At 42.9% G+C, this 15,408-nt stretch overlaps 1 protein-coding gene across 1 annotated transcript in view; it reads left to right on the top strand.

Moving 5' to 3' along the window:
- Window positions 1–3,151: 3,151 nt before the first annotated feature.
- ANAPC1 (anaphase promoting complex subunit 1) overlaps window positions 3,152–15,408 on the top strand; it is a 33,772-nt gene continuing 21,515 nt past the window's right edge. The window contains exons 1-19 of the mRNA XM_010574889.1: window positions 3,152–3,425; window positions 3,575–3,736; window positions 3,913–3,964; window positions 4,171–4,274; window positions 4,675–4,757; window positions 5,904–5,977; window positions 6,262–6,407; window positions 6,902–7,122; window positions 7,760–7,969; window positions 8,598–8,693; window positions 9,125–9,215; window positions 9,334–9,399; window positions 10,291–10,428; window positions 10,740–10,880; window positions 11,261–11,321; window positions 11,854–12,041; window positions 12,890–12,964; window positions 13,987–14,252; window positions 15,258–15,349. Coding sequence (XP_010573191.1) covers window positions 3,213–3,425; window positions 3,575–3,736; window positions 3,913–3,964; window positions 4,171–4,274; window positions 4,675–4,757; window positions 5,904–5,977; window positions 6,262–6,407; window positions 6,902–7,122; window positions 7,760–7,969; window positions 8,598–8,693; window positions 9,125–9,215; window positions 9,334–9,399; window positions 10,291–10,428; window positions 10,740–10,880; window positions 11,261–11,321; window positions 11,854–12,041; window positions 12,890–12,964; window positions 13,987–14,252; window positions 15,258–15,349 — 2,479 coding nt within the window. The 5' untranslated portion in view covers window positions 3,152–3,212. The remainder of the gene's footprint in view (window positions 3,426–3,574; window positions 3,737–3,912; window positions 3,965–4,170; window positions 4,275–4,674; window positions 4,758–5,903; window positions 5,978–6,261; window positions 6,408–6,901; window positions 7,123–7,759; window positions 7,970–8,597; window positions 8,694–9,124; window positions 9,216–9,333; window positions 9,400–10,290; window positions 10,429–10,739; window positions 10,881–11,260; window positions 11,322–11,853; window positions 12,042–12,889; window positions 12,965–13,986; window positions 14,253–15,257; window positions 15,350–15,408) is intronic.

Here is a 15,408-nt window from a genome sequence, read left to right as displayed (position 1 = left end):
CTCCTCCGTCTGAGCGCCAGGATCCAACCCTGAACCAGCTAAACCAGTCATGCTCACAGCTCTCCAGGTGCTGTAGCGCAGCACAGACCACGCTGGAGGGAGCACCCACCTCTCCCCTTCCGAAGGAGGAAGGGCAGAGTAGAGTGCAGGTAACTGCACAGGTACTGGCCGTTTCTGAGCCATGCTTTCAGCCCCTGGCTTTCCAGCGCAAAGGTTATTGGATCCATTGCCCAGGCCATTCCTCTGAGGGAGTCCTTGTTTTCATGAGTCCATGTTTTCCTGCTGTGTTGGTATACATCTCCACACGGAGTCCTGCTCATGAGCGCAAAGATGCCTATCTTTATCATCATGGGCTTCTCCTGCCTGGATGAGAAGTTATAATCCTCTTGTGATAACACCAGAGCCTGGACTTGACTGTTTAGGGTTTTTGCAGTGTCACTTCAGAGCATTGACACCATTTTTTCACAAGACTATTCAGAGACTTTGGGGGCAATGTAATACTTGTGAAATCGGACCATTTAGCAGAAATGACACTCGACAATTGGGCTTTGGGCTATTATCTGCTGAGATTTTTTTTTTCCCTTTGCTATTTCTGTATTTTTGTTTTCACTTTGCTAAATCTCTTCTTTCCTTTATTTCTGCTTCCTCTTTGTGTCTATTTTTATTTCTATTTGCAAGGGCTCCTGTTCTTTGAAATACCAAACTCTTTTGGCAACATGTTTTTAGCTCAAGGCAGATGGTCCATTTGTGTTAAATGTTATATCCCGGTCACAGGATGCAGCTAGTGAACAATTTGCAGAGAAAATGGAACATTTTGTGGCGCTACTAAAATGCCTTTTTTCTTGTGATGCTTTCTTTGGGCACATGGTACATGCTACCTCTCTTACCAGGCACATTCTGTCCCTTGGGTCAGCTGTTTCTTCCTAGGACAATTTCTCCTGGTCTGCAAATTATTTCGCAAAAGCAGAAAGCCATCTCCAAAGGTTGGACACTGGCTTGAACCTTCCTTGTTTTGAGCCCTGGGCATTCTTACTTGCCCACAAAGCTGCTGTTTGTATTTCACAGTCTTATTTGTTTACATACCCCCATTTGTCTCCATATGGAAATTTGGTCCCTGGCTGGATCTGTAGATCCAGGCTACCATTTCTTCCGGTTGTCTTCCTGCCAGAAGCTGCAATATGATTTGAAAACACTCTGCAGCTCGGTGAATTCTTGCTTCTACTAAACCTGGCTTTCCCCAGCAGGCTGCTTCTCGTTTCTGAGAAAACGATGAGTGCTTATTATCATGACTTGAACCAAGGATTCCCCAAATCACATGCTGGAACCATGGTTTCAAGTATGTTTTCAATTCTTCGACAGCTTCTCCCTCCTCCTTTGATTTCTCATGTGAAACTAATACCTTGAAAATAAATCATCCTCATCAGAATGCACTACCCTTCCAGTTCCTATCAGGGTACTTCATACAGGTTTTGTTCTGTTATTATTGCCTGTCAGACAAACACAGGCTCCTTTTGGACTTCACACCACAGGTGCTAATTGGAAAAAAAAAAAAAAGACATTTTCTGGTATGCTACTTGGACACAAATAGAGAAAGTACACCATTGCAGGAATGGCGCTACACTGAAAGCTAGTAACTGGCTGTGATCTGTAGCCAGCAACACCCTCTTGTTTAGGTGAGCAATTATAAAGGTGAGAGGTAAAGAAAAGAGCTCATCTTGCAATGTTTAAATGGTTGAAAAGACCGCAGGACAAGCTTGCTTACTGCCGACGCATCCACATGGGACAGATGCCTGTGTGTGCTACAGTGCTTGCAAAATGGCCAGATTAACAGCACAGTGCTGATCCTGTCCGTGAAACTTGTTCTTAAAAGAATAAAAATAATCTGATTGTCCCACCAGATTTTGGCAGCTGAGTACACCCCAGAGCGCTGTTTCTGCATGTTTTGCTGTGAGACCACAACCAAGGCAGACCAGCAGATGCTGGAACCCAAACGGCCCGATTACACATGGGCGACATTTGATTATACAGAAATGCATGTCAGTGCATCATTCCTTTGGCAAAATCTGGTGGTTCTCATCAGAAAAGCCAGGCTAACTGCCTGACACCTAGCACTGGTAGTCAGAGGTACAGCTGCAAAGGTTTTGGCACCCTCAGCCTTAGCCTTCAGGAGTGTAGCAGGCAGTCCCTACACCCATTCAGGAGTGAAGGTGGATGATACAACCTCTCTGCACTCAAGCCAGGAGAACAGCCACGTCAGGAGCTGGGTTTTTAGCTGGTGTAAGTCTGTGGAGGGCAGACTTCCAGGGAGTTATGCTCATCCATATCGCATGAGCACCTGAAATTTTGTGAAGAGGGCTGTGCAACATGCCTCTTGGCAACTGCAGAATGACAGGGAGGCTCTGCCAGTCCCGTGAAATGGTCTAACGTATTGCATTTTGTGTTTCCTAAGCGCCATGCCTGCCTTTGGAAAGTAACTGCTCAAACTCTACAGGTAACTAAATTCCACGCTGTGTAAACTTTTACGCCTTAAAGCAAAATTATGTTGAAGCATCAGTGTAGAAGCTGTTAAAATATTTAACTGCAGAAACACAGGCTTGGCTGTAAGGGGGGGATTTTGTCGCAACCCTGAGATTTAAGAGGACAGTCCTTTGGCTCCTTGCTGGCTACAGTCAGAAGAGAAGGTGCAGAGTGACAATTCGGCTCACGAGGGGCGACGTAGGTCAAGTTTATGAGGAAAGTTGCCGTGGGAGGTGGGAAAAGGACGGGCGTACAGGGCGCTGAGCGCTACGCAACGTACCCCGCTGCGGCGGGGGACAGCGGGCTGCCGAGGCTCTGGACCGCACGCCAGCGATTCTGGTTTAAAGATCCGTGTGACCGTACCACCCCAGCACAGCGTTTTGAGCAGAATTCCCCTCAGGAGACACGGCCAAATGCCTCCGTGCCCGCCGTGAGGCCCCTACGCGGACAGAGCTGGGGCTGCGCGGCGCCCCCTCTGCCCCCGCCCGCCATTTCCTTCCCGGCGTCCCCCGCGCGGGGCCGCGGAGCAGGGCGGGAGCGACAAGATGGCCGCGCCCGTGTGAGGAGCCGCCGGCGTCCGCGCTCGCCCCAGCCGCGCTGCCGCTTCCCGCGTGGCCCCCGGGCGGCGCGGGAGCCGGAGCCCGGTCGCGGCGGGTGTCCGTCCGTCCCAGAAATAATGAGGATATCGGGGCCCCATGTCGGACCACTCTGACGAGAGGGCGACGATGATTGCGGCCGGCGACCTGCAGGAGTTCGCCCCCCGGGGCCGCGAACACTGCCGGCGCCATCCCAGCGCCCTCACCCTCCAGCTGCGGCGGCTGCAGCCCGCCTCCGAGCTCTGCTCCTCCGACGGGGCGGCCGGCCTGGTGGGCTCCCTCCGCGAGGTGACGATCCACGAGCGGCAGCGGGTAGGAGGCAGCGAGGGCGTGAGGGCCCTGGCCTGGCTTTCTGGCTTCCTAAATAAATTGGCCAAACCGTGACCGCTGAGCAATGACCGGCTGTTGTGATGACGCCGGCAGGTCTTGTAACTTTTTCTTCAAAACCCCTTGGTTTTCAGGAAAGTTGGCAGTTGAGGAAAGGTGTCAGTGATGTTGGGGAAGAGGTGGACTACGATGAAGAGCTGTATGTGGCCAGCAACATGGTCATCTGGAGCAAAGGAAGTAAAAACCAAGCATCTACTGTTTACAAGGCTTTCACTGTTGACAGCCCTGTTCTGCAGGTATGAAAATGTGGAAAGGTGGTGACTGAATGAATGCATGTTAGCTAAAAAATACTCACCGACTGTTTTCAAACAGCATTCTGAGGAGGGGTTACTCTGGGAAATATGGAAAGGCAGAGATTGTGTAGTAGCGTCAGCTCGTTCTTCAGAAATAATTATATTGTATTTGGTTTCAGGCCTTATGGTGTGACTTCATTATACCCCAGGAAAAGTCTGAAAAAGCTGATGGTAAGTTTCCTGCTTACTATAATGCCAAACAAATGCTTTGAGTTCAGCTCTCTTGGCATGATAAGTTTAGTCATCAAGACTTGCTATGTTAAGACAGCCACTCCCCCTCAAGCTTATATTTTGTGTATAGAGGATGTCTAAGGAAAGAGAGAAACTTTACTGTGTTTGACTGTTGTTGGTTTTTTCTTTTTTTCCCCTGGTTTCAGGCCGTGATGAAGTAGTAGAAAAATGTATCTGCATATTGCAGAATTCCTGTATAAATGTGCATAGCATAGAGGGAAAGGATTACATTGCTGCTTTACCTTTTCAGGTAAGTGCTGCCCTTTTTTTGTCCACAGATGGGCTTGTTATCTGTTTGCACACTGTGTTGAGGTAGGGAGGTGTGCATAAAGCACTCCTGGTGGAGGCTGCCTGACACCTTCACTCTGTGGGTGAAAGCAACAAAGCTGATGACAGTGCAACTGTGTCATTCAGGCTTTGAATACTTCTGGAAGTAGTGGCAGCTGGTTGTATGATGTGGGAAAGTATGGGTATGACTGCTTTGTAGTCTGAGAACCTGCTCTGATTTAAATTACCTTTCTCTCAAGAAAAGGCCTAAACATCTTATTTTGCTCTAACGAGATACTCGAATATGAAACATAATCAATATAGTAAGTACTTGGTTTTGGTTGTTTTTTTTTTGTTATAAATCTATTTGTAATTTTTTATAGGTCGCAAATGTCTGGCCAACAAAATATGGTTTGTTATTTGAGCGCAGTAGTTCTTCACATGAAGTACCTCCAAGTCCACCCAGGTATGTAACGAGTGGCTTTGATTTTTTCATTATAGACTGTTTGCTAATCTAATACAGCAGTGCAAGAGTTGAAGAGCAATAATGAAAGAATCTGTGTGTTCATGACGGGGACAGGTGAAATCGGGTGAAACATGAGGAAATGGCAGGAAGGGGCTGAATACTGACAATTCATGATATTCCTCTGATACTGTCTTGCCTTAATGACTAGTTGGGAGTAGCGATCCTGGGAATAGGGTATGGGAGGCACGATATGAGTGTTACTAGCCTGATTTCATTAAGGTTTTTCCTGGGAATTGGTTCCAGGCTATGATGGTAAACTGGGAGATTCACTGAGGGATTGTCATTGAGACATTTTCTCTCAGGTGCAGAATGCTTTAACTGTATGGAGCATCCTGTTATTTATTTGGTGAGGATCGTAGACTCTATGCTCTGTGGCTGGGCATATAGCTGAGAAGCAGAGTAAGGAGTTGGATGGTGTGCTGATGAACAGCTCTAATACAGCCAGTTGCTCTCTCTTGGGCTTTATATGTCCATTCCAGGCACTTGTGATTCTCTAGTCCTCAGAAGTGTTGGGATTAGAAATAGAGGTTCTGAGAATGTTCAAGAGGGTACATTGCAAAAATCATGATTGACCCTATTCAAACTGGCCTTCCATGAAAATTCCTCCTTTTGCTACTGCCGCCACAGATGGGTGGCTTGATTTCTGCTCTGTGATGCATACAAATGACCTGATGGCTGTCTGCTTGTCTGGGACATGGAAGCTGTGGAAACCAAACTCTTAAGCTGAGTCTGGGTTATGGGCTTTCTCCTCTTCCTACTCCTCTTCCTAACTCTGGTGCCAGCTCTGTTCACTCGGGCCAGCCAAAGTCTGTCGTGTGGCCACCAGGTGGGGTCATTCTCAAGTGCTCTGCGGTGTAAAGCAAGACCTAATCATTCTGTTTGATACATCAGCCTTTGTCTGACTCTACTCAGTTAATCCAACAAGCTTCTGTGAACAGAACATATGTCTCTACTGATTTCAGGCTCTGATTTGTTAAGGTCTTAGGAGCTGTTTTGGGATTGCAGCACATGTACCAGCTACAAGAGAGAACAATGATTCTTCTTAGCATTTGTTTTTTGAACATGCTTTGTTTGGTTTCTTTCTAGAGAGCCTTTGCCTACTATGTTCAGCATGCTACACCCATTAGATGAGATAACACCTCTTGTCTGTAAGTCTGGAGGTAAGGTTACATCTTTAGATGTGTCACTTGGAGTCTGTCAGTATGGTATCAAATGCTTAATGTGTCACTTGAGCATTTTCTCTATCACAAAATTTGCAAACAATCTCTCTTTCAAGAATTCAGAAGTGGGGTGTTTTAGTTGCTTTGTGAACACAGAAAATGTTCAGGAAAGTAACCCAGATTGTGGAAGAAAGAGGGTAGGAAAAATGCTAACCCTGTAACTGATAACGCTGCTGTAGAAATGATCCTTTTGCCTTAACTGAAGTTAACTGTTTCTTTAGCAGGCGTGTTTGGCTCTGCTAGAGTGCAGTACGTTGCTGATTACACCTTGAGGATTGTGTTTCTCAATGCTGAACCTTCCATTGTGATGACCTATGATACTGTGCAGAGTTTACATACTGTTTGGGCTCTTCGGAGAGTAAAGCCAGAGGTACAAATTTATTGTTGACTAAATATCATTAAAAAATTGTGTGTGTATTGACGTGCCCTTATGGCTGTATATGTTAGAAATGCCTTGTATTTGTGATTTATTTTATTTATAAGAGAGTAAGATTTTTTTTTTTTAAATATAGTTTCTTTCATGTATTTGCCTATACCACAAGTCAGGGAGGTCATGTGATGGTGATGGTCATGAAGTATACTGTGCTTATCGTCATATTCCTTGCATTGTACCGGAAGGTTTGGACACTGCTTAAACTGTTGTCTTCTGTGAGAAGTGACAAACAACTGCCCTGAAAACCATAGGAGCAGTTTCTGTGACTCTGAGGGAGAGAGTATGGTTGGTAGAAACAACTTCTTAGGCTGAGCACCTACCTAGGCATAAATTTTTAACACCTAACTGATGAAACAAGCTATTTGACCATCTTGCTGGATGTTATTGCTCATGTGCTGGTTTTGTATACACAGCTCTGTTTTCTCTCCCAGGAGCAGAACACAGTGCTGAAGTTCTCTGAGCAGATGGGCACACCGCAGCACATGGCCACTAGCAGCTCTTTGACTGCTCATCTCAGAAGCCTCTCAAAGGGAGACTCGCCTGTGGGCTCCCCTTTCCAGAACTACTCATCTATCCACAGCCAGAGCAGATCAGTGTCATCACCCAGCATGCAGTCCCGCTCACCATCTATCTCCAACATGGCTGCTTTGAGGTGGGTGCTGAACATAACGTGTAGACAGATGGTAGCAAAGAATACAAGCTGTAGAATAGGATGGACATCTTGTATTGCTGTCTTGTCTGTCTGCCGTTACAAATCTGTCCATCTAAGGTGCAGGTGCCTCTTCTGTTACAGCATCTGAAAGCCCACTTGGAATGCTCTTGTGACATTTGGTGTGCTATTATCCCTATAGCACAGGAGGGTAATTGGTCTCCAAGAGCCAAAGAGGCTGTTCTGTCATCACACAGCCAGTCTGTACTGGAGTTGAGAACTGTCTGAAGGTCTTTTGAGTCCCAGGAATGTTTTCAGTTAGCTTTTCTAAAGGAAGGCATATTTAGAGGGAAGAGGTTGGGAGAGATTTTTGATGAAATGGACCACACAACTTAAAATGTTGGTTTTCCTACTTTTGAAATCTCATCTATTAGATTCTGACAGAGGTGACTGGAAATTAATGACAGAATTGCTTTCCTGTGCTGGGGTGTATTGCTAAAGGAAGCTAACACTGAATTAGCTACTGGTTTAGGGTGGGTTTGTTTGTTTTTGAAGTCTCTACCAGTGTATGAGCTTGGTGGGATTCCATACCTGATTTTGAAAATCACTTTTCAGTAATGTCTTATGTCTTTGCTTGCAGCCGCTCTCATTCCCCTGCCCTGGGAGTGCATTCTTTCTCAGGAGTGCAGAGGTTCAACTTTTCCAGTAGTGCTCAATCACCGAAGAGGCACAGTATCACCCATTCTCCAAACAGTGCTTCCAGTGATTCCTTCCTCATAACAGAAACTGAACCAATTATTCCTGAACTGTGTATAGATCATCTGTGGACGGAAACAGTCACAAACATGAGGTTAGGTGCTTGTGCTGGGTTGTGAGAAGTTCTGGATTTCCATTGCAGGGGGGAAATAAAGTAAAATGACAGCTTATTTTAGTGTGTTTTCTGCAAATGGTGCCACCTTAAAGTAAATTTGTGGACTTGTACTTCCTAATTTTTTTGAAAAACGATGCTCACTAAGTGCCTAGCTCCCTTCAAAAGAGAAGTGGGCACTTGGAACAGTTTTGCCTGTTGTATTATCCATGGCCCTCTGAGTGGGGGAATGGTTTAATGAGATTTCTAAAGCAAAGTGGGTTCTAACCTCCTCATTGCTTTGGGGTTTTTCTGATCTTCTAGGGGGAGTATTTCTTTCTGTGTTACCATCAAAAGGGGCAAAACACAGCATTAACCCTAAGATGGAACAGGAGAACAAAGCCAAATAGCATCTGCTCTGCATGCCGAAAAGTGGTGAATGTGGAGATTAGAGTGCTAGAAAATCAGTTTCAAGAGTAATGACTGAAACTGAGACTGGCACATTCTGGCAACTTGATGCACTGCTAATTGAAGTCTAGTGTGACCCTACAGCTTCTGGACACTGTTTTCCTTCATTTAAAATTTTTATGGTAGACCAAACAGTGTGCTGATCATTGTGTCTCTTCTACAGAGAGAAGAATTCCCAAGCATCAAAAGTGTTTATTACCACTGACCTTTGTGGGCAGAAGTTCTTGTGCTTTTTAGTGGAATCCCAGCTCCAGCTGCGGTGAGCATCTCTATCTTGGGGACAGGTGAACAAAGAGGAGCACTCTAGAAATTACCAGCTAGATATGGGTTTTAACATACTTACTCCTCCAGCTAGTGGAATCTGTGGTACATCTCTGGCTCACATATCACGTGTTTTTAACTGTGGTGGCATAGATGGCTTGGACTATTTAAATAAAACTGAAGTTGCGAGAGAATGTTCACTGTGATTTGAATGGTATTCTTATTTATCCTCGTCTTTACCCCTTAGAAATACATTGGGGGTTTTAATTAGACTAGCAGAGTAAAAATAAGTTGACTAGCAGGGCAAAACAAGCAAAGGAAGGAGGAAGGAACCACATATACCACAATAAAAGTAACTGCACCATGCAACACTGTTTTAATTGATGGGACAGTCCTTTTATGTTTCCTGTTGTTTTCTCAAATCTCTAGGTGTGTAAAATTTCAAGAGAGCAATGATAAGTCACAGCTGATCTTTGGTTCTGTTACCAATATTCAAGCAAAGGATGCAGCTCCAGTGCAGGTACCTACCTCTGTATGGACTACTAACTGTGGAGTATCCTGCTTTGTCACTTGTGTTGTCCAACTGTTGTCTTTTTACTTAAATACAAGAAGCTGAATATTCGGCTTGGTTCTTACAGGGCATTGATACGCTGCTGGTTCTGGAAGGCAGTGGAAATCTAGTGCTTTATTCTGGAGTGGTTCGGGTAAGTAACAGTTTTCCTATCCCAAATAAATATTTGAATCTTTGGTTACAAGCTGGGCTGTACAGAGGGATCCTGTGTGCATCATACCTTACAAGGTATCATTTTAAGCTACTGTAGGCTGCTGCTGCTCACTTGGGACTTGCTTGGGAAGGTGGCTGTGCTGATGTACTAACTGTAGTTTATGTGAAGTGCTGGAAAGGTAGTTCTGAAGAATCAGTGGCATCTTGTGGTACAATTAAATAATCTCTTGAGCTTATTTTCAGTGATAGTAAAATACTAAAGTAATAAAATGCTTTCAAAGAAAGAAAACTTCAAGAATATGGAAAATAAGAATTGTTCCTGAGCAAAAAACTTTCATACTTCTCTGTAGCTTGCCAGATAGCTTTAGATGTCAAATTATTTTGCTTTACAATGGGCTGTTATTAGGGTGGACACGATTCATCCAAAATAACTAAAACTTTTCCTTAAATTCTATAGAGATGCACTATGCTCTCTCTATCTATGCAGAAACCTTGGACGCTGCAATTTGTACGTGTGTGTGTACACATGTTTGTGTGCGTGTGTGTGTGTATATATATGTATGTATATTAAAAAAGTATACTCTCTGAAAGTAGAGCTTTCTCAGTGAAGCCCTGCTAGAGCTTTTAGTGGGAGTAGACCTGTACAATACTGACCATATATGGTAGTTCTTTGGTGTGTCATCATCTGAAGAAAGTAATTACATGAAGTAATCTTTAATCTTCTCTTCAGAGACTTTAGTTTAAGTACATAGCCACTTTTCTTAAAACTTTAAGATGTTAAAATCTGATAACATCTGTATATGTAAGCAAGCTTGTGGAAGCACAGGCATGAAAACCAACTATTTGTTTCCTATATATTGTTCACAAAAAGGTGGGGAAGGTTTTTATTCCCGGACTGCCTGCTCCATCCCTGACGATGTCCAACCAAATGCCTAGGCCAAGTACTCCCTTGGATAGTGTCAGCACTCCATCCAAGCCTTTGAATAAGCATCTTGGGCCCATAGAAGAGGTAAGAAGAAAGAAGGCCCTGCCTTGGAAAGAGTTTAGTTGTAACAGCTTCAAATGATTCATTGATTTTTAATTTTCAAGGTATCTTTCATTTTTCTTCTGTAAATTCCCTGAATAAACAGTGTTTAAAGAGGATGTATTTAGTGCTGCACTGTTTATTTATTTCTGTAAAACTTCTGAGGCAGAGATTGGAAAGATTTATAATTGTTTTCAAAATACTTACTGGTACATTAAAAATGGCAATTTTAGCTGTCTTTTGCTCAGATCCTCTTCTTTCAACAATTCTAAGCAATCATTTTTACCACTTTTCAGGGTGTGCTTCTGTCACCAGTTCCAGAGCTAAGGGATACTTCCAAAATTCATGACTCGACTTACATTGAAGACTGTACTTTTCAGCAGCTTGGAACTTTCATTCATGCTCTGAGAGATCCTGTCCACAACAGAGTAACTTTAGTAGGTATTATCCTGTAATTTGAGTCAGTCTTCGTTAGCAAAGCAAAGTGAGGGTAACATTTACTTCTACTGCATAGTGAGACGTTGGTAGCAGCTCCTGATCAACAGCAAAATGTCACACCTGCATTGGTCGCTCCACATTTTTCTTTCTGTAGAATACTCTAGAAGTCACAGAATTTAATTGATTCCCTCAAGTCATTCAGCTCAAGATCTATTTCAAGTGTTTCATGGAGCTAGCATCAGAAGGTGCAAATCTTCAGTGTAGCAAATAGCCAGGAATTAGGAATATGCTTAATACATAAATGAGTTCTGAGTTGATAGAAAGGGACCCTGGCTTTATGCATTTCATAATTTGACTCTTACCTTTTTTATTTTTTCAGGAACTCAGCAATAATACAATGGTTCGGATTACAATTCCTGAAATTGCCACTTCAGAACTAGGTATGATTCAGAATCCATCACATGGAATATGTTCCATAATTTCTGAGGATTCATTTTTTTAAAGTAGTTTATGCATATCTTAGACTGTAATGATTCAGTACCACGTGTTCCAAGCTCTAGTAACTTACCTTCTAGAGCTGCTACCATTTGTTTAGGTGTGCTCTGTTGCTTTTAGTGATTCACCCACTGCACTCTTAAAACTTCCTTTGTTCTTTAGGTTGCTTTGCTCTCTGCTATTGTGTATGTTCTTGCTTAAGGAAGGGCTGAGATGCAAGTTCAGACACAAGCCAGTTTCAGTAATGAGCAAAAAGGAACTTTTTTCCCCTTTGTGTGGTGAACTAGAGGGGCTGTGCTTAACCTGAACTAAAGGAACAGCTGCTGGAGGTTGTGTGGTGTGGCTTTTATTAAAAGAGTTGCTGGAGAGTTAAAAGGAGGTCCAAGAACTGTGAAGATTTATAGCACTGATTGGAAGAAGTACCAGAAGGTAAGATGGAAACCACACCTAAATTTTTTTTTTTTTCTTTTCCAACAGTGAAAAGATGTCTGCAAGGCATCAAAGCTATCCTGCCCAAGGAGATAGCAGTACAGATGCTTGTCAAGTGGTACAATGCTTATAATGCTCCAGGAGGACCAAGCTATCACTCAGAATGGAATTTATTTGTAACATGTCTCATGAATATGATGGGTTACAACACGGAGAGACTGTCCTGGACACGTAACGTAAGCAAGCTTATATGTTTGTTTTCCTGGCTTATGTTAACGCTACTGGTAATTCTTCAAGGTTCAAAATGGTTAGAGACACACCGAATTGTGTCAGAACTAGATTGTATCCTGTCTTAAATAACAAGATGCCATCAAATCAATTCTATATTGCTAAATTTTAGGTATACCTTTTAGTCTGTGTTTATCATGAAATATATTTATAAGGTACTTAGCACCAACTGTCTTTGGTCAAATAAAAATAATGAAGATTTTACTCCATTTCATGACTAATACTGATGCATTAAAGATTTGATTCACTTAATCCGTATTAAGCCTATTTTTGCTAGAAACACAAATCACAACTCAGATTCTTGTTTCCTAAAGAGGATTTTCCATGTAGTTTTTTAATTACAACATTTAAAGTTCTGTTTTTTTCAGCTGTTTTACTGGATGTATTTGGAGTTTTCTGTAAGTGAGTTTCCTGCTAGCAAGTATGTTTGCAGTACCCTCAGGAAAAAAAAAACCAACAAAACCAGCAAGGATATGCATACAACTGAAGTGAAAGCAATTACAGTATATCTACATTACTAGCATTAGCTCATCCACAGTATTTCCCATCCTAGTAAATACCAGATGTTAGGCACGCAAACTGTGAAATTAATGCACCATACACTGCATTAACTAGCTGTGCATAGAAAAAAATCGAATTGCAGTATATGTTTTATATGAAACTAAAATATATAGAAGTACCCAAAGCAATGTCATGTAATGCTTAGTTTAAATTTGGATGTTATGTTAAGTGATTCACTTGTGCAATCCTGGGAATTTCAATACTGAGCTACTTCTGATCTTTTTATTTCTTGCAGCTTGATTTTGAAGGATCACTTTCACCCGTTATTGCTCCAAAGAAGGCTAGACCATCAGAAACAGGGTCAGATGAAGTAAGAAATGGTTCTGTTTTACAAATAAGAGTCTTGGGGAGGGGTGGGTTGGTTGGTTTGGTATTTTTCAAAGGCAAACCAGAGGAAACACCCTGAGAGTATTGCATTTCATCTGAGCTCATCTGAGTTTACAAGCCTTTAGGGGAAGAAAAGTTCTTTTGCTCTGTGCAGTGGCTGCATGATGTGACCTTGCTTGTCAGGGTTCTCACTTCCAAAGAGGGAGGTTGGACTCAGGAGTGAATTTAATATGGATCACAAAGCAATCCCAGATTGTCTCCTGACAATGTCAAATCTCTCCTAGATGCTTCATCCCTTTAAAATGAAGTTGTCTCACTTCCATGGCTACTCAGCACCTTTAGCAAGTTGGGAGTATCAGATTATATACTTCACTGAATGTGCTGATTTTCACCAAATTTAGCGGATTGTTTAAGACTGATTCACTGGGTTTTGCCTAGACAGGAATAGGAAGTTTTCACATGGCCTAACAGTAAAGTGGATGAGGCTTACTATCATCCCATCATAAGAAGCTTACAATCTGTGGTGGTCCAGTCGTGCTATTAGTTTTTTGTGGGTTGACAGCTGAGTGAGCCCATGGGGTTACGGACTACAGTCTACATGGAACAAAGATCGGGATGTAATGCCTGATGTGCTGTGGCAGGGGAAGTACAAAGAAGGCTGGGAGCACTAGGCGAATTGCGTAAATGCTCAGTGAGGTCTCCTGCACAGAATATTGGTGCAAAGAAGGCACTCTTGGCTTTCTTTTGTCTTGTTCTCTTAAATATAAGGCTTTGATTCTTTTATGCACACAGGGGGCTGGGGGGGGTGGGGTGTCAGGGGATGAAACTTAGCAACTGAATCTCTGTGGCTTGCAGAGTTTGTGCAGCACATTTACCATACAATAATCACATTTGTATTGGTTTATGGGGAAAAAAACTTCCTCTGTAACAGTGCTTTGGAGTACTCTTGCTGGAAGGTTATGTTCACTGTGGAACCTCTGCCTCTTTCCTGTTTGTTTGGTCCAGGACTGGGAATATCTCTTGAGCTCTGATTACCATAGGAATTTTGAGTCTCATCCTGTAGCCAGAGCTTTGCGACTAGACCCTCTGGAAGTTTTGGCTCCAAAGGATGACTTTTCACAGAGCCTTAGTTTGGATTCCTCAACCCTCCTTTTCACCCATATTCCTGCTGTTTTCTTTGTTCTTCATCTGATCTATGAGGAGCTCAAGCTGAATAGTCTAATGGGAGAAGGAATTCGTTCACTTGTTGTTGTTCTGGTTCAGCTGGCCAGGTATGCCCAACTGACAAATCACAGATATTGTATATCGTGTAGTGTCTCTTGGTGATGGGTGTGTATTATTTTTATGGGGAGTTTGGGGATTGTCCAATGTGCAGCAGGCTTTTAATGTATTTGAAGAAAATAAATGAATGTTTAAAACCTTATTGTGCTTAAATGTATTTGCTGGAGCAAATCTCTTGTACGGGTCTGACCACTTACCAACATCAGTGTGATTCACAAATCTTAGATGCTGCAGCCTGTGTTTTTTCTACTGTTTCGTCACAGCTCAGCTCACAAGATTTGTCAAATATTCTTGTTTGTTGTGGCATCTTCACTGCAGTCAGTGACTGCATCTTCATGTCTTCCACAACCACTTTCTAGTTGCATTGCGTGCACATAGATAGATAGATACAGATGTGTGTTTAAGTAAAAGGCCCAGTAACATCTCCCTGAGTTGTATTTGCTATTTCTGCCAAATTTTTTCTATGGCTATAGATTCTTCCCCAGTAGCACGTGCTATAGCTGGCTGGCTAAATGGTTCCCAGAAGTGGCATCCAGTCCCTAGTGCTGAAAAGGTTGGCCTGTCCTCTATTGTGTCATGCCAACTAGAAGCAAGTCTGAAATGAAAGATTGTGTGTCTTTTAAGGCTGCCAGTTGTTATATGCATTCATGTCTTGCAGATAACCCAGCAGGTTATATGGCTTTAACAATTAGAATTTGGGGGAAACTGTAGTGACAGTTGTCACACCTTAGGTGGTGATGATGGTGGAGGTGTGGGACAAAGCAGAACAGCAGCTGAAGAGAAGTGTACTCAGGGAAAAATTAAACATGCAGATTCACTGCTTAGGGAAGGGGCAATGCCCTTGAGCAGCCCTAGCTAAGAAAGTCAGAACTTCCCTCCTTACATCTAGTGTGTACACAAACATTTAAAAAAATCAACAGAAGATGTCACAGAAATGCAGAAAGGTTGGGTGGGTTTTTCCCCCTCTAATGTGATTCAAATCTCTCTCATTCTAGAGACTTAAAACTTGAAGCTTATATAGACTATTACTACAGAGACTATCCAGCCCTTGTAAAAACCTCCAGACAGACTTGTATAATTGATCAAGGTGAGTTTAAGGCTATGTGAAGCTGGATATTCAGTGATGATGATTTACAAATTATCTCT

Source organism: Haliaeetus leucocephalus, unplaced genomic scaffold (assembly GCF_000737465.1).
Source record: "Haliaeetus leucocephalus isolate CR32 unplaced genomic scaffold, Haliaeetus_leucocephalus-4.0 Scaffold450, whole genome shotgun sequence".
In the NCBI taxonomy this organism is placed as follows: Eukaryota; Metazoa; Chordata; class Aves; order Accipitriformes; family Accipitridae; genus Haliaeetus; species Haliaeetus leucocephalus.
This window is presented reverse-complemented; position numbering and strand designations above follow the sequence as displayed.